This window comes from Pipistrellus hanaki (genome assembly GCF_964339955.1).
Source record: "Pipistrellus hanaki genome assembly, chromosome: 16".
Classification (NCBI taxonomy): domain Eukaryota; kingdom Metazoa; phylum Chordata; class Mammalia; order Chiroptera; family Vespertilionidae; genus Pipistrellus; species Pipistrellus hanaki.
This window is the reverse complement of record NC_140518.1, coordinates 45,386,516-45,408,270: the sequence shown is the minus strand read 5'-3', so window position 1 is coordinate 45,408,270 and position 21,755 is coordinate 45,386,516. Positions and strand designations below refer to the sequence as shown.

General features: G+C 46.5%; 1 protein-coding gene and 1 long non-coding RNA gene across 2 annotated transcripts; one reads left to right on the top strand and one right to left on the bottom strand.

Moving 5' to 3' along the window:
• Nucleotides 1-1,033: 1,033 nt before the first annotated feature.
• LOC311610684 lies at nt 1,034-3,529 on the bottom strand. The gene is made up of 3 exons (XR_014793007.1): nt 2,526-3,529; nt 2,087-2,342; nt 1,034-1,448 (listed from the first exon to the last, which is right to left on the bottom strand). It is a non-coding gene; the product is annotated as an uncharacterized lncRNA (long non-coding RNA).
• TRIM16 (tripartite motif containing 16) lies at nt 1,277-20,859 on the top strand (the record flags this gene model as incomplete). Its single annotated transcript, XM_084862202.1, has 6 exons — nt 1,277-1,972; nt 8,732-8,827; nt 11,844-12,077; nt 14,251-14,416; nt 14,879-14,974; nt 19,725-20,859. The coding sequence occupies 6 exons, from the start codon at nt 1,277-1,279 to the stop codon at nt 20,306-20,308; spliced, it is 1,872 nt and encodes a 623-aa protein (XP_084718328.1). The 3' UTR covers nt 20,309-20,859.
• Between the last annotated feature and the right edge of the window lie 896 nt (nt 20,860-21,755).

The window sequence follows — 21,755 nt, the reverse complement described above, 5'->3', positions numbered from 1 at the left end:
ATCTCTGGACTGGGCCAGACCAACATTGTGTAGTTAAAGAACGTAAAGTTAAAGAATAACAGCTTAATAGCAACTTCAGAAATTTTTCCTTTATCCATGTGATTATCCCCCTTCCTTTACTCCCTAATCAAAAGACTATTTGGGTTTGAAGATATTCAGTACAGGTGTCCCCACATGTGCCACTTTGGCATTTAAATTATTTTGAGCTGAAGGCAATCAAGACCCTGCAGCCTCAGGAAAAATGTTTACCTCTCCCTTACATAATTTAAATTTGGGTCCTTGCCCAGAATAAGTTACCATCAGAAGTAACTTTTTATGACCTACCTAGATAGTAGGGTGGGGCGAGGCTCTAATTACTGAACATAGGCTCTTCTTATTGTTCTCCAGTGACTCTCCTCCTCTCTGAAGCCCCAAGGCGCCTTACCTCATCCTGAGCTCCGAATGCCAAATATATAATTTTCCCTTTCTGTCTCTGAAACTGTCATGTATGTGGGGTGTCTGGTTCTCCCAGGTCTACAGTGTTCCCATACATATGTATGGAATTAAATTTGGTTATTTTCTCTTGTTAATCTGTCTCATGTTTGTTTGAATATTAGGCCAGCTGGAAGAACCTAGAAGGGTAGAGGAAAATTTCTTCCTCCCCCACAGGTTTCTGCCTGAATCAGTGTTTTCCAAATAGCTATTTTTTTTTCCCTCAGATAAACACATGTTGCTTCTCAATTTGGTCTTTAATTTCCAGGTTAATAAAACCAGCCAATCCATGTATTTTGTTATAGCAGCCCAAGCAAACTCATACGGCGTTTCTGGGAACACCTTATTAAGTGGGCAAAAGGGCTATTTTTTGGCATACACCCCTCTCCAGGACTAAAGGGCGGGATGTTTGTCTGAATGGAGCTCCTCCCTGACCCTCCCAATCCACACTAAATACCCACCTGAACTGAAATGTGCAAAAAGTTGTGTGGGAAAGGTCGCTGTCAGGTGCAGAAGCGTGTACTTGTTCCTGGTTGCCTGTGAGAGGAGAATGGATAAATGTGGCTTTATTTCTTTAATAAAAATAAAAAAACAAACAATGTAGCCTGCAAAACCATGTAAAGCAATACAGGCTTCTTACAACAGAGCTCAGGAATGTCTAGTCCTTTCCGGAGCAGCCACAGACACACATGGTCTTCGCCTTAGCCTATGGGAACAAATAATTGACAGAAGAATTGAAATTTTGGAGCAGCCCCAAGGAGGGGCCTGTGCGTGTGGGAAGGCATCCTGAGCGGCTGTCCTGAGTATGAGTAATCTGACTGCCGTAGCGTCACCACAGCTGGCCGCTGTCCAAGCTCTGAGTGGAGTAATGACTAACCAGCTTCCTCTGGGAGGGAGGAAACAGTTAAAATCTTGCAGCAGCTGCAATCACCTGGGCGTGGCTCTCTTGTCTGACTTTGGCTTCAAGGATCCTGGGCCTAGGAGCAGAAGCAGGAAAGCTCGGGCTGGCCGCTGCGCATTCCGGATGGCCGAGTTGGACCTGATGACCCCAGGGCCACTGCCCGGGATCGCAGCTCACTCCCTGGTCACTCTCAGCCCAGACTCTGGGTCAGCCAGCCCAGCAGAAGAGGATAAGGAGAGCCCCCAGGGAGAGGTGGAGAGGCCGGGCGCTGGCTCCCAGGATAGTGGCAGTGGTGAGGAGGAGATCCTCTGTGACTTCTGCCTGGGGACCCAGAGGGTGAGGGCGGTGAAGTCCTGCCTGACTTGCATGCTGAACTACTGTGAGGAGCACCTGAGGCCACACCAGGAGAACAGCAAGCTGCACAGCCACCAACTGACCGAGCCGGTGAAGGACCAGGACCTGCCCACCTGCCCTGCCCACCACAGCCCGTTGGTCGCCTTCTGCCACCCGGATCGGCAGTGCATCTGCCAGGAGTGTGGCCAGGACCAGCACAAGGGCCATGCCTCAGTCTCCCTGGATGTTGCCCGCAGGGACAAGGAGGCAAGTGCCAGGGCCCCTTGGGAGAGGGAGGTGGGGAGACTCTGTGCCCCGGGAGGGGCTGAGCCACACTGCTCCTCCCAGGGTGCTCACTTCACTTCTGAGCTCTGTGTTTACCTGAGAAGGACTTGACCCCAGTAGCCGGCTGTGCCCAGTGTCAATATCTGTTTCATTTGGCTTTGGAAATTGAAGTAGGTCACTCTGTCCCCATGGAAGTCCTGCTGCCTCTGTCCTGTCTCTGCTTGTATCTCTCTCCTCATGCTGGCTTGTTTCCTGCTGTTTTTCACGCAGTTTCCGTCCTTGTTCCATGTCTGGATGTGGGGTGCAGAAGCTGTGGGGTTCAGGGCAGTGCTGGTCCCCTCTGCCTAGGTCTCTATGGCAGTAAATGAAATGCAAAGCTCGGCACAAATTCCAGAAAAAGAATCAAGCCTTTCCCCTAAATTCTCTTCTTCCCTCTCCCACAAAGAGGAGGCCCGTAGGATGTGCCCCTTAGAGGTACCAGGGTGAAATTCAAGAGCTTGAAAAGGGCTAAGATTACAAAGAATTGGAAACTTACCTCCAGGCACAAAGTCAAGGACACCTGACTCAGGGAAAATGCAAGTTCCTTATCAGATAGAAGAATCAGGAGCACCGAAAACCCTGTGCTCATAACCTGTAATTTTATTCCCATCAGATAGGAAACTGTTTCTAGAACAGCTAGCCCTAAAGCTGAGAGCCTGGAGTTCTTGGGAATGGATTTAGCAACTTTGTCTACTTTGTTTCTCTGCCTTGAACTTCCCAGCGAGGAAGTGCAGTTGCTTTTGTCCCTCATCCCTGGTATTCTCACTGCTGGCTATTTCTGCGATGCTCACTGCTCACAGGGCAGGCCCATGGTGGTCAGTGGACAGCAGAGGCAGCAGGCTTCTGGGAAGGGTAGTTTACTTGCCAGCCCCCCCACTCCCCCCAACCCCGCCTTTAGGCTTAGATCCCATTAGTGTTAGTGGAAACTGTTTTGGAAAGCACTGTAGTCAGGATACCAGTGAGTCTCCATTTCCAAATCTGGGAGCCACTCGCCAATAGTTCCTAGAGTTTCCAGTCTCAGGGAATGTCACCCATTTCTCTACTTTTATAACCATGGACAGGCTCCCATGAACAGATAGAGGGTCAAAGGGAAAAGCTCATATAACTGAGGAAATTAGTCTCCACTGAGCACTGCTATGTATGTACTGCTCTCCGTGGATTTTCCCATCCAGTCCTCAAATAACTCTGGGAGGTAGCGAGCTTTTGTCTCCACATTAGTCTAAACTTGCACAGATGACTAAGTCATGGGGAGAGGAGTGAGAGCTCCTGGGAGCCATCTCACTGGAGGAACCCCAGGGAAGAACCCCAAGATCACAATATGGTAACCTGACTTTTTTTTTGTACTAACAAGCCTACCACACATATAGTAGAATTATTATGACAAAGTGCACTGCTTTTTCCTTGGGGTACGATAGATCCTCTCACTTTCCCCAAATGATGGACAGAGAATGACGTAAACTCCACCTGCAGTCCGACCATTGACCTGGGAAAGAGTGCTTAGTCAGGGAGGGACAGGTTCAGGGTTGTAAGGAGGTGGCAGGAGTGAGACTTGTGGAGAGGAATGATCTGCTGAGCTGGGTCGAAAGAGTCAGAAGACAGAGAAAGGGGTTTGAGAGGGCAGAGAGGACTTTACAAGGAGGATCTGATGGTGGAACATGAGGAGTAAAGTGAGGGGTGAGAGCGGGAGGTGGAGGGGGGTTAGGGGATGGGGAAGCCTGTTTGTAGGGATCTGGACTGCTTTCCAATCCGGTGGCAAAAATTATCTAGGTCTTGGAGGATATTGGAATCACAAGTGCCATTTTCAGGCCACAGAGAGACATTGTCAAGTTTATGTTGTGGCCAGGTAGAGCTTCTTTAGTTTGATGTAGTCAGAAAGACCAAGGGTCGAGAGATTGGCGAGAAGACACCCTAAAGATGAGATGAAAAATGAGACTGAGGGCCGAAGACCAGGACACAGGCTTTATTAGAGGAGAAGACCCTTGCCAGGCTACCTTCCAAAGGAAGAGAGAGCACATGTGCAGGGATGAAGGCGCCTTTTGAGGAGAGGAAAGGGAAGGGACGGGGCTTAGGGCACTCGGCACACACTGATTGGTGGTTTCATATAAGGCACATAATTAGGGACTTAGGAATCAGGGGCTTAGGGGATTTTGCAGGTGCTGATTGGTGGTTCAATGTATAGTCCATATAAGGTGCCTAGTTAGGTGCTCAGGAATGTTCAGGCTGCAGGTGGAGTTTACCTCATTCTCCGTCCATCAGTTGGGGGAAGGGAGGATCTATCAGGGTATAATGTCTGGATTTCTTACACTTTACTGGAAAAGTGATGTGTGCACATGTTGAAAAGCAATCTCCACCAAATATTGCAATAGATTATCCTGCATCTCCATCTCCCTCTCTGGAGGCAAATGCTACCATCTACACTTTCTTCTGTTTTCTTTTTTAAATTTAATTTTAAAAAGATTTTAATCCTTACCTGAGGATTTTTTTTTTTTTTTTTTTTTTTTTTTTTGCTTTTAGGAGAGAGTGGAAGTGAAGGAAGGAAATGGAGAGAGGGCGAGATAGAAAGAGGGAGAGAGAGAAAGAGGATGAGAAAGAGAACTCAAACACCATTGTGAGATACACCCCTTGATTGTTACTGCATAAGAGATTTGGGGTAACAATCAAGGGGTGTATCTCACAATGGTGTTTGAGTTATGTGCCTTATATGAAACCACCAATTTCATATAAGGCATTATGTGCCTTATATGAAACCACCAATCAGTGTGTGCCGAGTGCCCTAAGCCCCGTCCCTTCCCTTTCCTCTCCTTCACACACCCCATTGGAGACGTGGAGCAAACCGACAACCCAGGTGTGTGCCCTTGACTGGACCTTCAGTGTGTGGACCAATACGCTAACCACTGAGCACACCACTGAGCACGGCCAGGGCCCTTCTATTTTCCTGAAGGAATGTTCTATGCCTATAGCAGCATAGACACAGAATGAATTTTAAACGTAGTGTATACTGATGCATAAGAGATTTGGGGTAACTGCAATTCTGAGCAAAAAGTGTAGAGCATTTGTGGACCCCCAAATTCAGAGACCCTAAGGGGACTGGTAGGATAAAGTGAAGACAGCAGGATAGGAGTTCTAGGGAAGGCTTTAGTGCTTAAAAGCAATCATGGTTATGAATACAGTGCGACAGCCCCAGACACCAGATTTTTGCTGATGACCCCAATTCACAGCCTCTGCTTTCTGGTCTGCCTAAGAGAATTCTTGTCCTGCCCACCTGCATCCTTATTTTCAGCTCAAATAGTCAGTTTACTCTGTCAATGGCAGCACTATCTAGATGGCTTTACCAAATCTTAGGAGCCAAAGGTTGTCTGCAAGGAGCAACTGCCACCAGGATTATTTTGAAAGTTTTATTTGATAACGTTACATTCCCTTCAGCTGGCCCAAACCTGCTGGCATCACTTGCTGAAAGTCACTTTGAATCGTGTTAAGGGCTAATTACTCAAGCAAGCATGTTGTGCATAGAAAACTGTAAATAGCATGGTCAGCCATCAGGACACAAAGTAGCCGAAATCTGCATCAGCCCAGAGCAACTTATGCCTCAGTTAACCAGAGGAGCCCTTTCTGAAGCTCCCACAGCCTTTAGCTATGCCAGGGAACAAACACGAATTTGGGAGTTCTGGCTGTTCTTGATTATTTGTTCTATTCTGCAAATAATCAAGAACAGCCAGAACTGCTCTGAATGGGATCTCAGAGCTTTCCTTTGCTCCAAACCATCTTTCCAAGACCCCTTAGCTCCTAAGAGCCTCTGGTCTTACCTCCTCTCGCTCCTCCAAATCTCAGGCTGGCTACTGTGGGGTTGTGCTACATGCATGCATGGTCAAGTGTGCATTCTCTGATTGCTGTCCTGTTTGTTCTGCCCCATGAAATGCACTAGGGTCTTTCCTGTTTTTCCTCAAGTTTATCACTTACTATGGAATGTTTCCTATGGGCTGTGTCCTCACAGCTGGCCATGCTATTTGCCCTGTCTGTCCTTAGGGATAGGAAGCCAAGGCACATTCTGTGGCTCCCTGGAATGCCAGAGGGCTGGGCAACACAGCTGCCGCGTGATCAGAGAGGGTGTGGTCGTGGTGCTGAGGTCAGGGCAGGCAGGGTTCTTGAGGGAAGGAAGACTGATCTGGGCCCTGACTCAGATCTTGAATTCCATTAGTGACAAGCCACTGCACTGCACATGAGCACTGGTTTCGGGAGCTCAGGACTTTGTGCTGCCTGTAGACACTGTCTCCGTGTGGGACAGGAGCCCAGCTTCTGAGAACTCAGAGCTCGATATCAGTGCATCTCTGGGAATCAGTGAACCAGCGTCACTCACAGCCTGTTTGCTGGCCTCCGGGAAACAGTGATTGAAGGCCTCTCAGGAAAAGAATTTCTTCTATTGATAGAAACTGAGGAATGCCTCAGACTTAGTCTTATGTAACTTGTTTTTCATAAACGTTCCACAGGCTATGTGTCTTTCAAGAGCAGGAAGGATGTCTTATTTCACTGGACTGGCACGTGGCCGGTTGTGACCAATAACTGAGGAGTGAAGTCAGGTGGGAACCAAATGCAAACACTCCTGAAGGACCAGCATCTTGTGGTGGGAAGTGCAAAGGAACGACCACCATCTGGAATGTTCTGCTCTTTTTTCATGCTCTCTGCTCTTCCTATTTGCATCTCTAATCTGGTTCCTGGCCACGAGCTGGGGGGGAGGGGGGGGGTGTAAGGGGAGGTGGTGGTGGGGCATCTTTGCCCTGTAGATAGAAACGAGGACAAATCTGTGATGTAGTCCTGTGGCCCTGCACCAGAGGGGACACTAAATGACTTGATGAAGATAGTGCAGGCAGCAGCCAAGTCTCCAGACCTCAGATACGGTGCCTTTTGCACATTTGTCATTGCCCCCTGAAGTAGGCAGGACGCTATGTCATTCAACATGGGACTGTCTCTGCGATTGACACTGCTGTCCTGTTGAGCACCCTGGCCTATGCTATGTATGACAGGCACCATAGGAAACCCTGAGACAGAGTCTGAGCCACACCATCATTTCTGCGGAGGAGGAACAACTGGAGATACTGGTTTCTCAAAGTGACCCCACCTTTTGTGGTAAACAGGAGTGACTTCCCATGGGGTGACTCACTCAGAGAGGTCACTGTTAGGCTCGCAGGAGCCTTTTTCTCCTTTTATGGTGGTTTGCAGAAGTGAGAGAAGCGCCTCCCTGGAGACTCTGGGGTCTCCCTGTGACTCTGGCTCTCACGCTGGGGCTCCCTGCTTCACCACATTCTCACATTGCCAGGGTGCTCTGTTGTGTTGGCGTCCACTTTTAAACAGCGGCTCATGTTCCTTCCCCTCCTCTGGAAAAGGTCGCTGTGTAAACCTTTTAGACCAGCAATCACCAACTGGTAGCCTGCAGACCACTCGTGGTCCACAAGGTTTGAAAGGCTGGTGTCTGCTGTTTTAGACAGATCAAGATTCCACAATTGCCCCCCAAATAGGGCAGACCCCCTCCCCCATCCTCACTCCTGGGCATCAGGTCTCAGGTCTCAGGAGTGGGAGGGAGGTCACTGGGGTTTCCTCAGCTCAAAGTCAGTGCCCCAGAGCTGAGCAAGCAGCACCTGCCTGCCAAGGCTCCCTCACTGGGAGGCCTGGGTGTCCCCAGGGTTCAGTGGGAGAAAGGAGAGACACTTTATTTGTAGCCTGAGTTCTATTAGGGCACAATGGCTCACAGCTCTGAATGCAGACAACCTATTAAAAGCAATGACAGCTAGAGCTATTCTTTTTCTTTTTTGCTGCCTCATGCCCTTGTGGAAGCAGGAAAGTGAGAGGGCCTGGAAAGTTTTCAAAGGCTTATGTTTCATGCCTTGGCACATTTTGTGGCAGAAAGTGCTCAGGGTGTCCCAGGAGATGAGAGTGAAGCTGGGCAGTGGGGTCAAAGCAGGCACACCGAGGTTCCCAGGTGGGCACTTGCCTTGCTGGCTCACTATACCCTCCTCCAGGAGTGAACAAGAAGGCTCGGTGGAAAGCAGCTGTGGCAGCAACAATACTAAGAATACTGGCAAAGGTGACGGCATCGCTGGCATCAGTTCAGCATTTATAATACTCTGGCCACTGTGCAAAGTTTTTATTAACACAGACTACCTCATTTACCCTCACAGGAGCCCTGCAAATTAGGATTTCACAGGTGAAGAAATGGTGGTCCAAGGTGTTAAGTAGATTTTTTTTTTTTCCAAAGTCTCAACTGTCGAGTAGAAAGCCTGGAATCCCCTCTATCAGCTCCAAGCCCATGCTCCTTGTTAGGTTATTCTGGCCTGGGTCAGATGGCCTGGTTCAACTCCATGGTTGCTTAATGTTATCATCTGTAAAATGGAGATAATGATCTTAACCTAATATGGGTGTGGTCAGAATGATATGAGGCAATCTATATAACAGCTTAAAATAATGACAAGCATGCACCATGTATATGCTCCCCATATTATAGCCAGTTCGAGCTGCATTCAGCTCCAGGATGTGCTGGCACACAGATGATCCTGGGCACCTCCATTTAGGGTGTTTTGAGCTGACTTTGAGAGCAGCTTCCGAAGTCAAACTCTCCTTTCCATGGAAGTAACTTCAAAGTGTTATTGCTCCTGGGACCTTCTGTGCATGCTGGACTCCTTCCTACTTAATGCTGTCCTTTTCTTTTCTTAGGCTGAGCTTCGGAACACCCAGCTAGACCTGGAGCGGAAACTCAAGTTGAATGAAAATGCCATTGCCAGGCTCCAAGCCAATCATAAATCCGTTTTGGTAAGGCTGGTCTGGGTCACCTGTCAGGCTTCAGTACACATCTGGATGCAGCTGCAGGCTCAGCAAGGCTCATCTGGGTTATAGAACATGGGGCTTCAGGTCCAGGGGCTCTTTGGGGTCTCTCAGCTAATTTTCTATGAAATTAGTTTAAGGCTCAAAATTGGCAAGTGAGTTACTTTTTCATAATATAGAATAAAAGCAAGACTAGCATTATTTTTACATTTGCATATTCTTTCTTGAGCAGGGGAAAAGTGTGTGGGGACAGCAGGGAGTGCTTAGATAGAGCTCCAGGAACTATACATAACTTTTTGCCTTTCCACCTGCATGTGTGTCACTATGTCCTGGCAGCCAGAAAAGAGCGTTGGAAACTGCTGGATTAGTGGATGGTGGTTGTTAAGGTCAATGGTGTGCAGGCTACTTAGTGTTAGTCTTTCTGGTTTTGTGACCACTTTCCATATAAACTGTATGTAGACCCAAACAGTCCCATAAATTTTTCTCATTAGTGGCAAACCAATAACCACTACTCAGAAGAGAACTCAATATACCTATCCATCCATCCATCCATCCATCCAGTCATCCATCCACTCATCCATCCACTCATCCATCCACTCATACACCCACTTATCCATCCACTCATCCATCCATCCATCCATCCATCCATCCATCCATCCATCCATCCATCCATCTATTCATCTATCCATCCATCCATCCATCCACCCACTCATCCACTCACTCTTCCATCCACTCATTCATCCATCCCTTCCTCCATCCACCCACCCATATATAATGCAGGTATTCATTTCAAGTTAATTTCCTCCTCAATGTTTATAACTAACTAGCTGCTTTAGGGTAAACACTTCTTTCTTACCCACATAATCATATGAAAAAACAAACAATTGCCCATTTGAAGCCTTGTAAACCTCCAGAGATTGTTGATTCCCAGGCTCCTCTCCATAATAGGAGAACCACACAGTGCACCTTGCCTTTTCCCAGTTCTTTCATTTTCAGACACTTACATCCCTACCCAGCTCTTTTCATAATTGCATGGTAACTGGTGGAGGTGGTTATCATCAAGTCACCATGTATAAGGGACATGATGATAGAGATATGATAAGACTTGTCTAGGGCCTCCAGACTGATGGAACAGGTGAACCTGGAACTGTCCCTCCCTTGACCTAAGAATGACTCAGTACATGGGCACCACCCTCTTTACACCATTACCTTTGGTACTTCGATATATTTGTGGCCTCTCTTTTCCATAATCTTTAGTTGTCATCATTTGGGCAGTAAATTAAATCCTTCACACATTCCATTTACATGCAAGGAAGAAGTACTTCTCTATGGGAATGTTTAGGAGTGAGAGGCTACCCATAATAGCAGAAGAGTAAATCCACCAGCATCATTTGAGGCCTCCTGTCTACAACTCTTCCTCAGGAGGACCCCTCTCAGGAGGGGGGGTTTGAACCATAAAGTTTGTCTTTAGTCTAATGCCTCTGAGCTTCATGAAATCATGCTTCTATGAGGAACCTACGTGTCATCATCATTATAGGGAGTAAGTGGATTCCCCTCCTTTCCCACAATATCCCAGGCCAAACCAACATTGTATTGCTAAGGCAACAGGAAAGCAAACATCTGACCAGAAGGACTGAAAATTATGGACTCTCTTCCTGAAGAAGAATTAGAAACCAGTCGTGTACAGTTAAAGAGTGACCCAACTTGTTAGCACCAACAGAAATTTCTCTTTTTCCTGTTCATGTAGTTATTCCCTTCTTTTCTCATAATATCCCCTTGCCCTCATCCTATAATTGAGATTCTGGGTTTATGCCAGAATTAGTGTTCTATGAGCTGCAATTCTTTTTAATTCCAAATAAATGCTTGTTGCCTCTGAGGAAAGAGTGAAAATAGGAAATACATAAAATAAAGTCACTTTCACAAGCTGCTGACATTATTGACATTTTGGAGCTGAGGCATGAGGCAAGACCCTAACTATCCTGGGAACTTAAGCTTTTTGAACTTTCCAGTCCTGTGTCAATGCCTGGATAGCCATCTGCATACACCAGACCCCCAGGAACCCCATTTCCCTCCTGAAGAGCTCACATGCCCAGGCTGCCTGACATCAGAGTGACGTTATTATATAGACCACTGGATGCGGCCAGAGCCCCTGGCACCCATATCCTAGCTAACTTGGCACCCAGCATCCAGACCGCCTAACAGCCAATTCTAGAGCTAAGAGTGTATGGCTCATTGTTCATGAGAATACAATATTTTTACTATATTTTTAAAAATCTTAACTATAGTATAAGAGTACTGTTTAAGAAGAACTATAAGCACCAGTACTTAAGAACTACCAAAGAGAAGCAGAAGCCATTCACCACTTGGACTGACATTGTAAATGTGAGACTGACGGAAGGCATTTATATGACATTCACCTGTGAAAGAACAGAGTCCCACATGCACAGTGCTGTGTGATCGCTATCACTCTGAGTTTGCTTATCTGTTATTTGGATGTGGCACTCACTCTGCACCGAACACACCCTAAACATTCATGCCTGGCAGGATGCCGTAAACTTACTTGTGCTTTTGGTGCTGATAGCCTCAGTGGGCTGTGTAAGCAGATATAACAAAATGCTAAGGAAGCTAATTCATGCTACATATTTGTACAAAGATGCCAAAATATTAGTTAACCTCAATAAATATAACTCTAAAGTACAATGAATTCTTGGAAGAGAAATTGATTTCAGAACGTTGAATAGCAGCCCAACTGTCAGAGATGGAAGGCGTCTGACACACAGACAAATTCACTCTCATCCAGTGAGTGAGGCCCAAGTGAATGATGTGTACACAAGAACTTTTACCTGCTGGGGAGTAAATCTTTTCAGAACCCAGGGTTCATATGAGAACAAAGCTTCCTTTTACAATAGAAACTTGTTCCTTAATCTGTTTATCAGGTTTACACTTCCATACAGTGGACACCTTGCTAACAGGTTCTTTGCTGTGCCTCCTCCCCACTCGGCAGGTGTCAGTGTCAGAGGTGAAGATGGTGGCTGAGGAGCAGTTTGGGGAGCTCCTTGCTGCCGTGAGGAAGGCCCAGGCCGACGTGATGCTCTTCCTGGAGGAGAAGGAGCAAGCCACTCTGAGCCAGGCCAATGGCATCAAGACACACCTGGAGCACAGCAGCGCAGAGATGGAGAAGAGCAGGCAGGAGCTGGGCAGGATTGCTGCCATCAGCAACACCGTGCTGTTCCTGGAGGTACGGCTGGGTGGGGGCAGAGGTGTCCTTGGACCACCAGGGAGTGAGCTGCCCTCTGATCAGTAGGAGCAAGGGGGACAGAGACAGGGAGGCAGGACTTGATTCAGCAGAGCACAGAACAGGAAGGGCAGAGGAGGCTTTGCAGAGCCAGAAGCTGGAAACAGTCAGGGCAGATGAGTACTGCTCAGAAAAACCTTTCAGAGGTTAGAGAAAGCATGTATACAGGCAGGGGGGCGGGGTGAGAAAGCACCCTGATTTGGGGGGTGGGGTGCTTTCCCAGAGATGGGAGAGGTGGGGTGCTTTCCCAGAGATGGCCAGGCCTGGCAGATGTCTGGCTGTGAGAGACCTTTGCTCTTCATCAGGGAGTCACAGAAGCTGTGAAGGACTGCAGATGAGGGAGGGATGAACTCAGAGAGTGTGCTTTAGAACCACTGTGATGTGATGAGGCCTGCCTGGCAGGGTGAGGTCGGAGGCCAGTTCCATGTGGGATTGAGGAAGGCCCCTTGAGGAGAGACTTTCTTTTCTTTTCTTTTCTTTTCTTTTTTTTTAAGAAATATATTTTATTGATTTTTTACAGAGAGGAAGAGAGAGGGAGAGTTAGAAACATCAACGAGAGAGAATCATCGATCAGTTGCCTCTTGAGCATCCCCTATTGGGATGTGCCCGCAACCAACGTACATGTACATGCTCTTGACCAAAATCGAACCTGGGACCCTTCAGTCCACAGGCTGATGCTCTATCCACTGAGCCAAACCGGTTTCGGCATCGAGGAGAGACTTTCACTGCAGTGCACTGTATGCAGAAATGGGCCATTAGATCTAGACCAAGGCCCTGTACTATTGCAGAGGAGGAACACTTGGTTGGACTTCAATCTTGGATCCATCACTAAGTAGCTGTGTAGTTTTTAGCAAGTCATTTAACTTCTCTGGGTCCCAAATTCCTCATTTATCAAAGGATCAGGGCGAGTAAATAATTAGTTCCTTCAGATCCAATATCCCTCAATACAGATAAGTTTTCTCTATTGCAGTGTTGAAAAGTTTCCCTTCTAGTTATAACAAACATAAATGTTTACTGTGTGAAAGCCAGAAAAATATGAAGGAAAATAATCACCCATTCTTCCCCACCTTATAATGAGTGAGAGAGAGAAGCAAAAACAAAAATATGGATGGAATGTCTTTGTTAGTTCCTTGCTTTCCAATATCAAAACAAGAAAAATCTATGAATCAAAGTTGATTCATGTCAAGAGCTTCTCCAAAGAGAATATACACAATTTCTTTTCATTTTCCTCTTATAGCTTTAACATAAAAACCTTAATATGCACAAAATACCTTGGAATAAGTTAACTTATTTACTTTGGGGAAAGATAATTTCCTTTTCCCCAAATTGCTAGCCAGCTGACATGACAGCTATTGGATAACCTATCCTTTCCCCGTTGGCTACTTTTATTGTGTATGATTCAAAATCTCTATACAGTGTTACGATGTTCATCTACCTTTCCCTATCAACTCTCTGGTTTGACTGTTTCATCTTTCTCACTCATCTATTTTACTGTTTTGGTGCAACTGTTTTCATCACTAAGTTTTACATACTACCCAGTCAGTTCTTCAATGCTTCAATTACATTTGAGTTTGGATAACATGTCTGCAAACAACATTTCCTGATCATCACGTTGTCTTGAAGTATCACTGACTTAATGTGATTATCTCTGTGGAAGCACTTTTCAAATTCCGAATCACAGCACAAGAATGAGAGGAAAGCAGCCAGCATTCCTGTCTGAGGTCTTAACCGTGCACATCTGAGCACCATACCGGTTCCTCCATTCCCCACTGTGGCTCCTATCTAAATTATTTTAAAAAGTTCTGAGGGTATGAGCATAGCAGGAATATCACCTCCTTTGGCTGTTGGCATTAAATGTGTTCTTGGCACCAGTCTGGGCTGTGCATTAGAGTTGCTCATGGGCATCTAGTATCTCTGGATTTTTAAAAACCCACTTTCCTAGCTTAAAAAATAGATGGTTTCTATGTTATTAGCTGCTCACATGATGTACGTCCTTTGTGAAGTGCACATGGCCATCAACTCATTTTACAGCAGCAGAGAATGAGGACAGAATGAGGAGAGCAGCCAGTTAAGGAAACACAGAAACCAGGGCATTGCCTTGCTTCCCTCCCTGCAGGAGTACTGCAAGTTTAAGAACACCGAGGACAGTGCCTTCCCTAGTGTCTACATAGGCCTCAAGGACAAGCTCTCGGGCATCCGCAAGGTCATCACAGACTCCACCGTGCACCTAGTCCAGTTGCTGCACAACTATAAGGAAAAGCTCCAGGAGTTCGCGAAGGACGGTGAGAAGCTTCCTGTGGGCTGTGGTGTGTGTCTCTCAGAGTGGTTGATGGGGAAGGTGAGACAGAGAGCCAGGGGAGGAGGTGAAATCAGGGGGACATCTCATTTTCAAAACTATCCTTTGGCTAGACTGTGTTCCTAATGGACAGGTCTTGATTTCATTTTGCAATTGAGGCCCAGATAAAGTGCGCTAGTCACACCATGACTAGCTGACATTTCTGTTTCTCAGGTTGCTGACACCTTTACCTTTTAAGTGAAATACAGGCCAATCTGACATCTTTTTCAGACTATTTTGCCTTATCCATGAGAGAAATGTGGTCCAGTGAGCATGGTTCTCTGGGACGTGATGAGGGTCCAGCCCCATTTCCCTCTGGGAAACCTGGGGAAGGGCGGCTGGGAAGACCTGCTTCTAAGTTCTCTGACCACCTGGACAGGTGTGCATTCACAACTCTCTGCCTTTCTAGAGGAATATGACATCAGAACTCAAGTGTCAGCTGTGGTGGAGCGCAAGTATCGGACCTCAAAACCTGAGCCCAGCACCAGGCAACAGTTCCTCCAATGTAAGTGTGACAGCTCTCCTCCTGGTTATTGATGTCAGTGCAATGCTCTGCTGAAGCAAGAATGCTTTCTCTCACATAGGGTTCGGGTTCTTGCAATCTGTGGTTTGTCCCTAAATGGTACATTTAGAAAATTTTAATTACAATTGTTTTTATTTTGAAACAATTGAAACTTAAAAAAATATTGCAATAATAGTACAAAGAGTTCCCATTTTACTTTTTATCCAGCCTTTCCAAATGTTAATACTTTGCATAACTACAGTACATTGATCAAAACCAGGAAATAAGCATTATTGCTACAGTGATACTAACTAATCTACAAAATGTATTTTCCATTTCACCAACTGTTCTAACCATTGTCCTTTTTTTTAACCTAAACTCCAATCCAGGGTCACAGGTGTTTCCATGCCTCCTTAGACTCCCCCAATCTGGGTCTGGTCCCGCAGTCCTTCTTTGACTTTCGTGACCTTGGCACTTTGTACAGCCTAACTAGATACCACATGGCTCCCCATAAAGTCGGGCTTGGCCAGGATTGTGTAACACACTCTCCTGTCATTACGTGGTATTGACCTGGTCTGTTAGCATATCACAACACTATGCTGTCAGTCAACACTTCATTATGGTTAACAAGCCCATGATGTTTCATCTCCTAATAGAGGAAGGACTGCATCTGCATGTTAAGGCTCGTTTTGTGAGATGGCTAATTCGTCTTTTTGGGATACAACATTGAACTCTGCTTCTTATTGTTTCTGGAGATGACCCCTGGCTGACCAACTCCTGGGCCCCTTTTTCTCCAGTTATCATATGCAGCTTCGGGTTCTGATGCCTGCCTGGTACTCCTGCCACAGCTCTGACTTTTCCCAGAATCTCTTGGCTTCCACACAGTTTCTGTGATTTATTCTTGCCTTCTCCTGACAGTAGAACATCTATATTTGACAAACATATATGATTAATACAAGAAGCCAAATACACTTCATTCTTAACATTAAAACAAAATTGACACATTTCCTATTACTAGAGGCCCAGTGCATAAAATTTGTGTACAAGGAGGGGAGGGGTTCTCTCAGCCCAGCCTGAACCCTCTCCAATCTGGGACCCCTCAGAGAATGTCCAACTGCCAGTTTTGGCCTGGGATCAGGGCAAAACCAGCAGTCAGACACCCCTTTCATAATCCAGGACCTCTGACTCCTAACTGCTCACCTGCCTGCCTGCCTGATCACCCCTAATTGCTCCCCCCACTGGCCTGATCACCCTTTAGTGCCCCCACTGCTAGCCTGGTTTCTCCCAACTGCCCCTCTCTGCCATTCTGGTTGCCCTTTACTGCCCCCGCTGCTGGTCTAGTCACCCCACCCAGCCTTCTGGTCAGTCATTTGATCATCCCTTGCTAACTCCTCTGCTGGCCTGGTCACCCATGCAGCCTGCTGGTCAGTCATTTGGTCATCCCTCAAAAACCCCTCTGCCAGCCTTGCCCAAGCAGCCTTCTGTTCAGTTGTTACTGTGAGGGCATCATGATCAATTTGCATATTACCCTTTTATTAATATACATAATCTATTTTCTTTTGCATGACAAATAAATTTTTGTACACCCAATATTACTATTTCTCTTTGAGTGTTGCTATGAACCTTTAACCTTCGTAGACTCAGATTTTCACTTTTCAAAGTTCTGGAGCTCAAATTGCCAATTTGAACAGTTGGAGCCACTTGTACGCTGGCCTCTTCCTCTTTTAAACATTGGCATTCTGCCTCTGATATCCTTAGAAATAACATAGTTTTTAGGGATATTCCAGACCTATACTAGTTTTCTTGCCCCAAAACATAGAATCACCTGCCCTCTTGGGACTCCTTCATCCCCTTAAATGAGAGGAACATTTTTATTCGATATTTGGATGCCAAGGATTTCCCAAAAAGTTGGTGGTGGGCAAGAGCAATACTGTGGATACTATTGGGGCCACTTTTAGTAACAGCTGTAGACTATATGCCTTTGATGGTCCTCAGTTTACACTCATTTTTCCCTTTTAATTTCCCGAACTGCTGTGTCCTTTTATTCTAGGATGTAGTCTCATTGACTACTAAGAATTCCTCTTACCAAAGGAATTGGGAAAGCTCCAGATCAAACTAAGGGCTTTTTAAGTTAATGGATTTTAAAATAGCCCTTAACATGCACAGTCATTTGGCAAGTACATACTGCACATCTTCTCTGAGTTAGAACCCCAGGAGAGAGTCCCACATAAAATGCTCCTCTTACAGATGAGGAGGACAAGCATGAAACAAAGTACAAAGAGATTATTACACATTGTGATGAGTACCACGAAGTTTATAAAGGCCAGAGTGCCCAGTGATGGGAGTGCTCTGGTCTGGAGTCACAGGGAGCCTCTTTAAGGAAAGGAATCTCAGCCACAACCCGAAAGGATTAGTAGGAATCCCCAGACCTGGCTGGGGCAGCAATGGCACCACTGAGGAATGGCCTGTGCTTAAGCCCTTGGGGGTTCAGTTTTAGGTGAGTCTGAGATCAGTGGAAAGGGCAGTTGACAAGGCTAGAGACACAGGCAAGGACCCATTAAGCAGAGCCAGGTAGGAGAGGGTGAGGGGTCACTGCTTTATCCTAAGAGCAAGGGCACTACCCAAGGGCTGTAAGCTGGGGGACATGACTCACCTTGACCTACACTCTGAAACAAACAATGTGGCTCCTTCCTGAGGAAGGTATGAGAGGGGGGCATGGGAGAGCAACATGACCAGCAAAGAGCCTGCAGTCATAGTCTGAGTGGGATCTGAGGGAGGGGGTGAGTGAACCAGTGCCCTGGAGAGAAGTGGGTGGCATCTAAAGGTCTTGCTGATGCCTGTACGTGTAAGAAGGGGCATGGTGGGGGTGAGGATGAGGGCAAAAGAAATGTTGAAAATAACTTTAGTGAGATTTGAGCAACTGGGTGCATGGAGGTGATATTTTCCGGGACTGAGAAGAGATGTGTGGGGATTGTTTGAGAGTTCATCAGGCTAAATATTGGTCAGATATTAAAAACCCTTACAAATAATGGACAAAATGTGGATGTACACTGAGTGGCCAGATTATTATGATCTTGGAACACATAATAATCTGGCCACTCAGAATATATATATTAGAGGCCCGGTGTATGAATTCATGCATGGGTGGGATCTGGCCAGTCTGGCCAGGGGGAGGGGACATGGGAAGTTGGCCAGCCTGCCTGCTGGTAGAATTCTTAGTGGAGGGGACAATTTGCATATTAGCCTTTTTTTTTTAAAGGATTATTTGCATTCTTTTTTTTTTAATATATATTTTATTGATTTTTGTACAGAGAGGAAGGGAGAGAGATAGTTAAAAACATCGATGAGAGTCATCGATCAGCTGCCTCTTGCACACCCCCTACTGGGGATGTGCCCGCAACCAAGGTACATGCCCTTGACCGGAATCGAACCCGGGACCCTTCAGTCCCCAAGCTGACACTCTATCCATTGAGCCAAACCGGTCCCGGCTGCATATTATTAGCCTTTTATTATATAGGATATACACTGAGTGGCCAGATTATTATGCGTTCAGAGATCATAATAATCTGGCCACTCAGTGGGTAAGTTCCTGTTCCCCTGAACCCTTGACAACATTGGGTAGAATGGTGCCTGGTTTTCAGCACATATTTGTTGAAAGAATGAATAAGTAAATCTATGGATTTTATTGCTTGATTCAGTTCAGCAAATAATACAGAAAATGCCAAGTAATTTGAGCTTCAGAAAGAAAGGAAGGAAGTGGAGTGACTTATTGAAAAGGATCAGGGATCACTTTCAACGTGTGTGTGGGTTTCTCAAACACACAGTTCTCTGAGACATCAGCTGGGTAGCCCATAATTTAATTCAATTCTGACACTGTCTACCTGGAGATGGTGTCAGATCCCACAGGTGTCAGATCCCATGGTGTCAGATCCCAAGTTCAGTCCCTTGAAATTGCTCCCACCCAAGTTCAGATGTTGTTTCCAAGTAACAGGTTACTCACAACTTCCATGAAATTTGGCTACAAACTGTAGATCCCCATGACCCCTTCTTGGTTGGGTTAATTTGCTAGAGCAGTTCCCAGATTTCAGGGATACATGTTTACCAGGTTATTACAGAACATGATAGTGGACACAGGCATACATACAGGTAAAGAGCTGCAGAGGGTGAGGTCTGGGAGCGGCCTGAGCTCAGGACCTTTTGTCCCCGTGGAGTTGGGGTGTGTCACCTCCCAGGGTGGAAGTGTTTACCCACACAGAAATGTTTACCCACACAGAAGCTCTTTGAAGCCCCTACTAATGGGATTTTTTAAATGGAGCTTCCTCTTGCAGCCACCATCAGTTCACTCCATTTCCTGCCTTCTTTGTTGAAGTGGGGGTGAGGCTGAAAATTCTAATCATGGCTTGGTCTCTGCCTCATCCAGGAGCCATCCAGAGGCCCACCTTAGACACCTCATTAGAACAAAAGTCAGTCCTATCACCCAGGAAACTACAAGGGTTTTAGGAGCTCTGTGCCGGGAAGGGGTGGGGGCAGGAACCAAGCATGTATAATACTTCTTACTATAAATCACAATATCACATTGTATTCAATTTCCTGGTTTGCTAACCACAGGGCAGCACCTTCCTTCCAGGGGACAGAGCAGCCTGGGTAAGCAGAACAGAGAGATGGGTGCATTCTCATACTTGGGAGGATGGTCAGGTTTGAGGTGCTCCGTTGGCTTTCTGACCTACTCTCCCTGACTTCTGTGTCTCCTCAGATGCCTGTGACATCGCGTTTGACCCTGACACGGCACACAGGTATCTCCGGCTGCAGGAGGACAACCGCAAAGTCACCAACACGACACCCTGGGAGCATCCCTACCCGGACCTCCCCAGCAGGTTCCTGCACTGGCGGCAGGTGCTGTCCCAGCAGAGCCTGTACCTGCACAGGTACTATTTTGAGGTAGAGATCTCCGGGGCAGGAACCTACATTGGCCTGACCTGCAAAGGCATCGACCGGAAAGGGGAGGAGCGCAACAGCTGTATATCAGGAAACAACTTCTCCTGGAGCCTGCACTGGAACGGGAAGGAGTTCTCGGCCTGGCACAGCGACACGGAGACCCCGCTCAAAGCCAGCCCTTTCCGGAGGCTGGGCATCTACGTCAACTTCCCGGGAGGGATGCTCTCCTTCTACGGCGTGGCGCCCGACGCCATGACTCTGGTTCACAGGTTTGACTGCAATTTCTCGGAGCCAGTCTACCCAGCCTTCTGGCTCTCCAAGAAGGAAGACACCGTCCGCATTGTGGATCTGGGAGAGGAGCCTGAGAAGCCTGCACCTGCCGCCGTGGAGGCTGCTGCTTAGACTCGGGATCCACATTCCGGACATTTGCTAAGGACAGGGCAGTGTCTTGCCCTCTGGAGGCAGAAATCTCTGCCAGGGGTAGCTGGCTTTAGAAACATGTGGGTCAGTGAATGAGGACAAGAGTTGCTGGCTTCTCCCTTTTGCTCTATGCTGTGCTGTTCTTCAAGTTTGTAGTCATGTTCAGGTGAAAGTCCCTTTGGAGTGATACTTGGGTCTCCCATCTTTGAGTGACATTCTCCTGTCTGTCAGGTGAACGGCACATTGTACCTAGGACTGGTAACCAGGAATCTTCAGGGAGATTAAAAAAAAATCACAGAGTAATCACAATAAATTGCTAACTTTATCACGCATTTCCTAGGTCCCAGACACTGTTTTGAGTGCTACCTGTACATCAGCTCCGTGACCCTCATACAATCCTATGGGTGGGAGCTCATATCAGCCGTAATCTGCAAATGGGGAAACTATGGTCCAGGTCACTGAGGTCACATGCTGAGTAAGTGACAGAGCTGGGGTCCAGACTTGAAGGGATGACATTAAACTTTCAACCACTATACCGTGCTGACTTCCTCACTGGATTGGGGGTGTTGTGTAATAAGGGAGTAAACTACATGATGACTTGTTTCCATGGCAACAGAGCATCCTAAACCCTCCTCTCAGAATTTGCAAATCTCTTTGCAGCCCCTGCCTCTGATGGGACTGTAGCTGTGCTGCAACAGATGGCTCACTCGTGCGTTTTTGGAACAGCAAGGATGATAAGAAGTGTGTTAGTCTCAGACCCCATGACTTCTAGGCAAGGGGCTCATTCCTCTCCTTTTGAAGTCACCTGGAGTGTGTAGACTTGTGATTTCTCTTTCAAATGACAGTTTTTCAAGTATTTAAGGGTGGCGCTCACAACATATTCTCCCCAGAAGCTCTTCACACTGTATTCCCCACTTTCCTTCTTTTCACACTTTATTTTCCTGTTTTCCTTCATGGTTTTCAAGTCTTTCACTCCCCTAGCATTTCATCCTCCTTTCCACAGATGTGGAAATCCATAAGATTTATGGAAAACATTCACATTTTTTTAATTTATGTAAATGACAAACTATTTTTAAATGAGTTTCTGAGATATAACCCAAAGTCCATAGGAAATATAACTTCTGGTTCTTTGTCAAAGCAAACCTGTTCACCTGGCTGCTGATCCCCTGGAAAAGAGGTAGGTGAGTTTTTAAAATATAATAAAAATTTAATAAAAATTTTATTAAATTTTTACAGAGAGGAAGGGAGAGGGATAGAGTGTTAGAAACATAATGAGAGAGAAACATTGATCAAATTCCTCCTGCACACCCCTACAGGGGATGTGCCTACAACCAAGGTACATGCCCTTGACTGGAATCAAATTCTGGGACCCTTCAGTCTGTAGACTGATGCTCTATCCACTGAGCCAAAGTGGTCAGGGCTCTTTAGT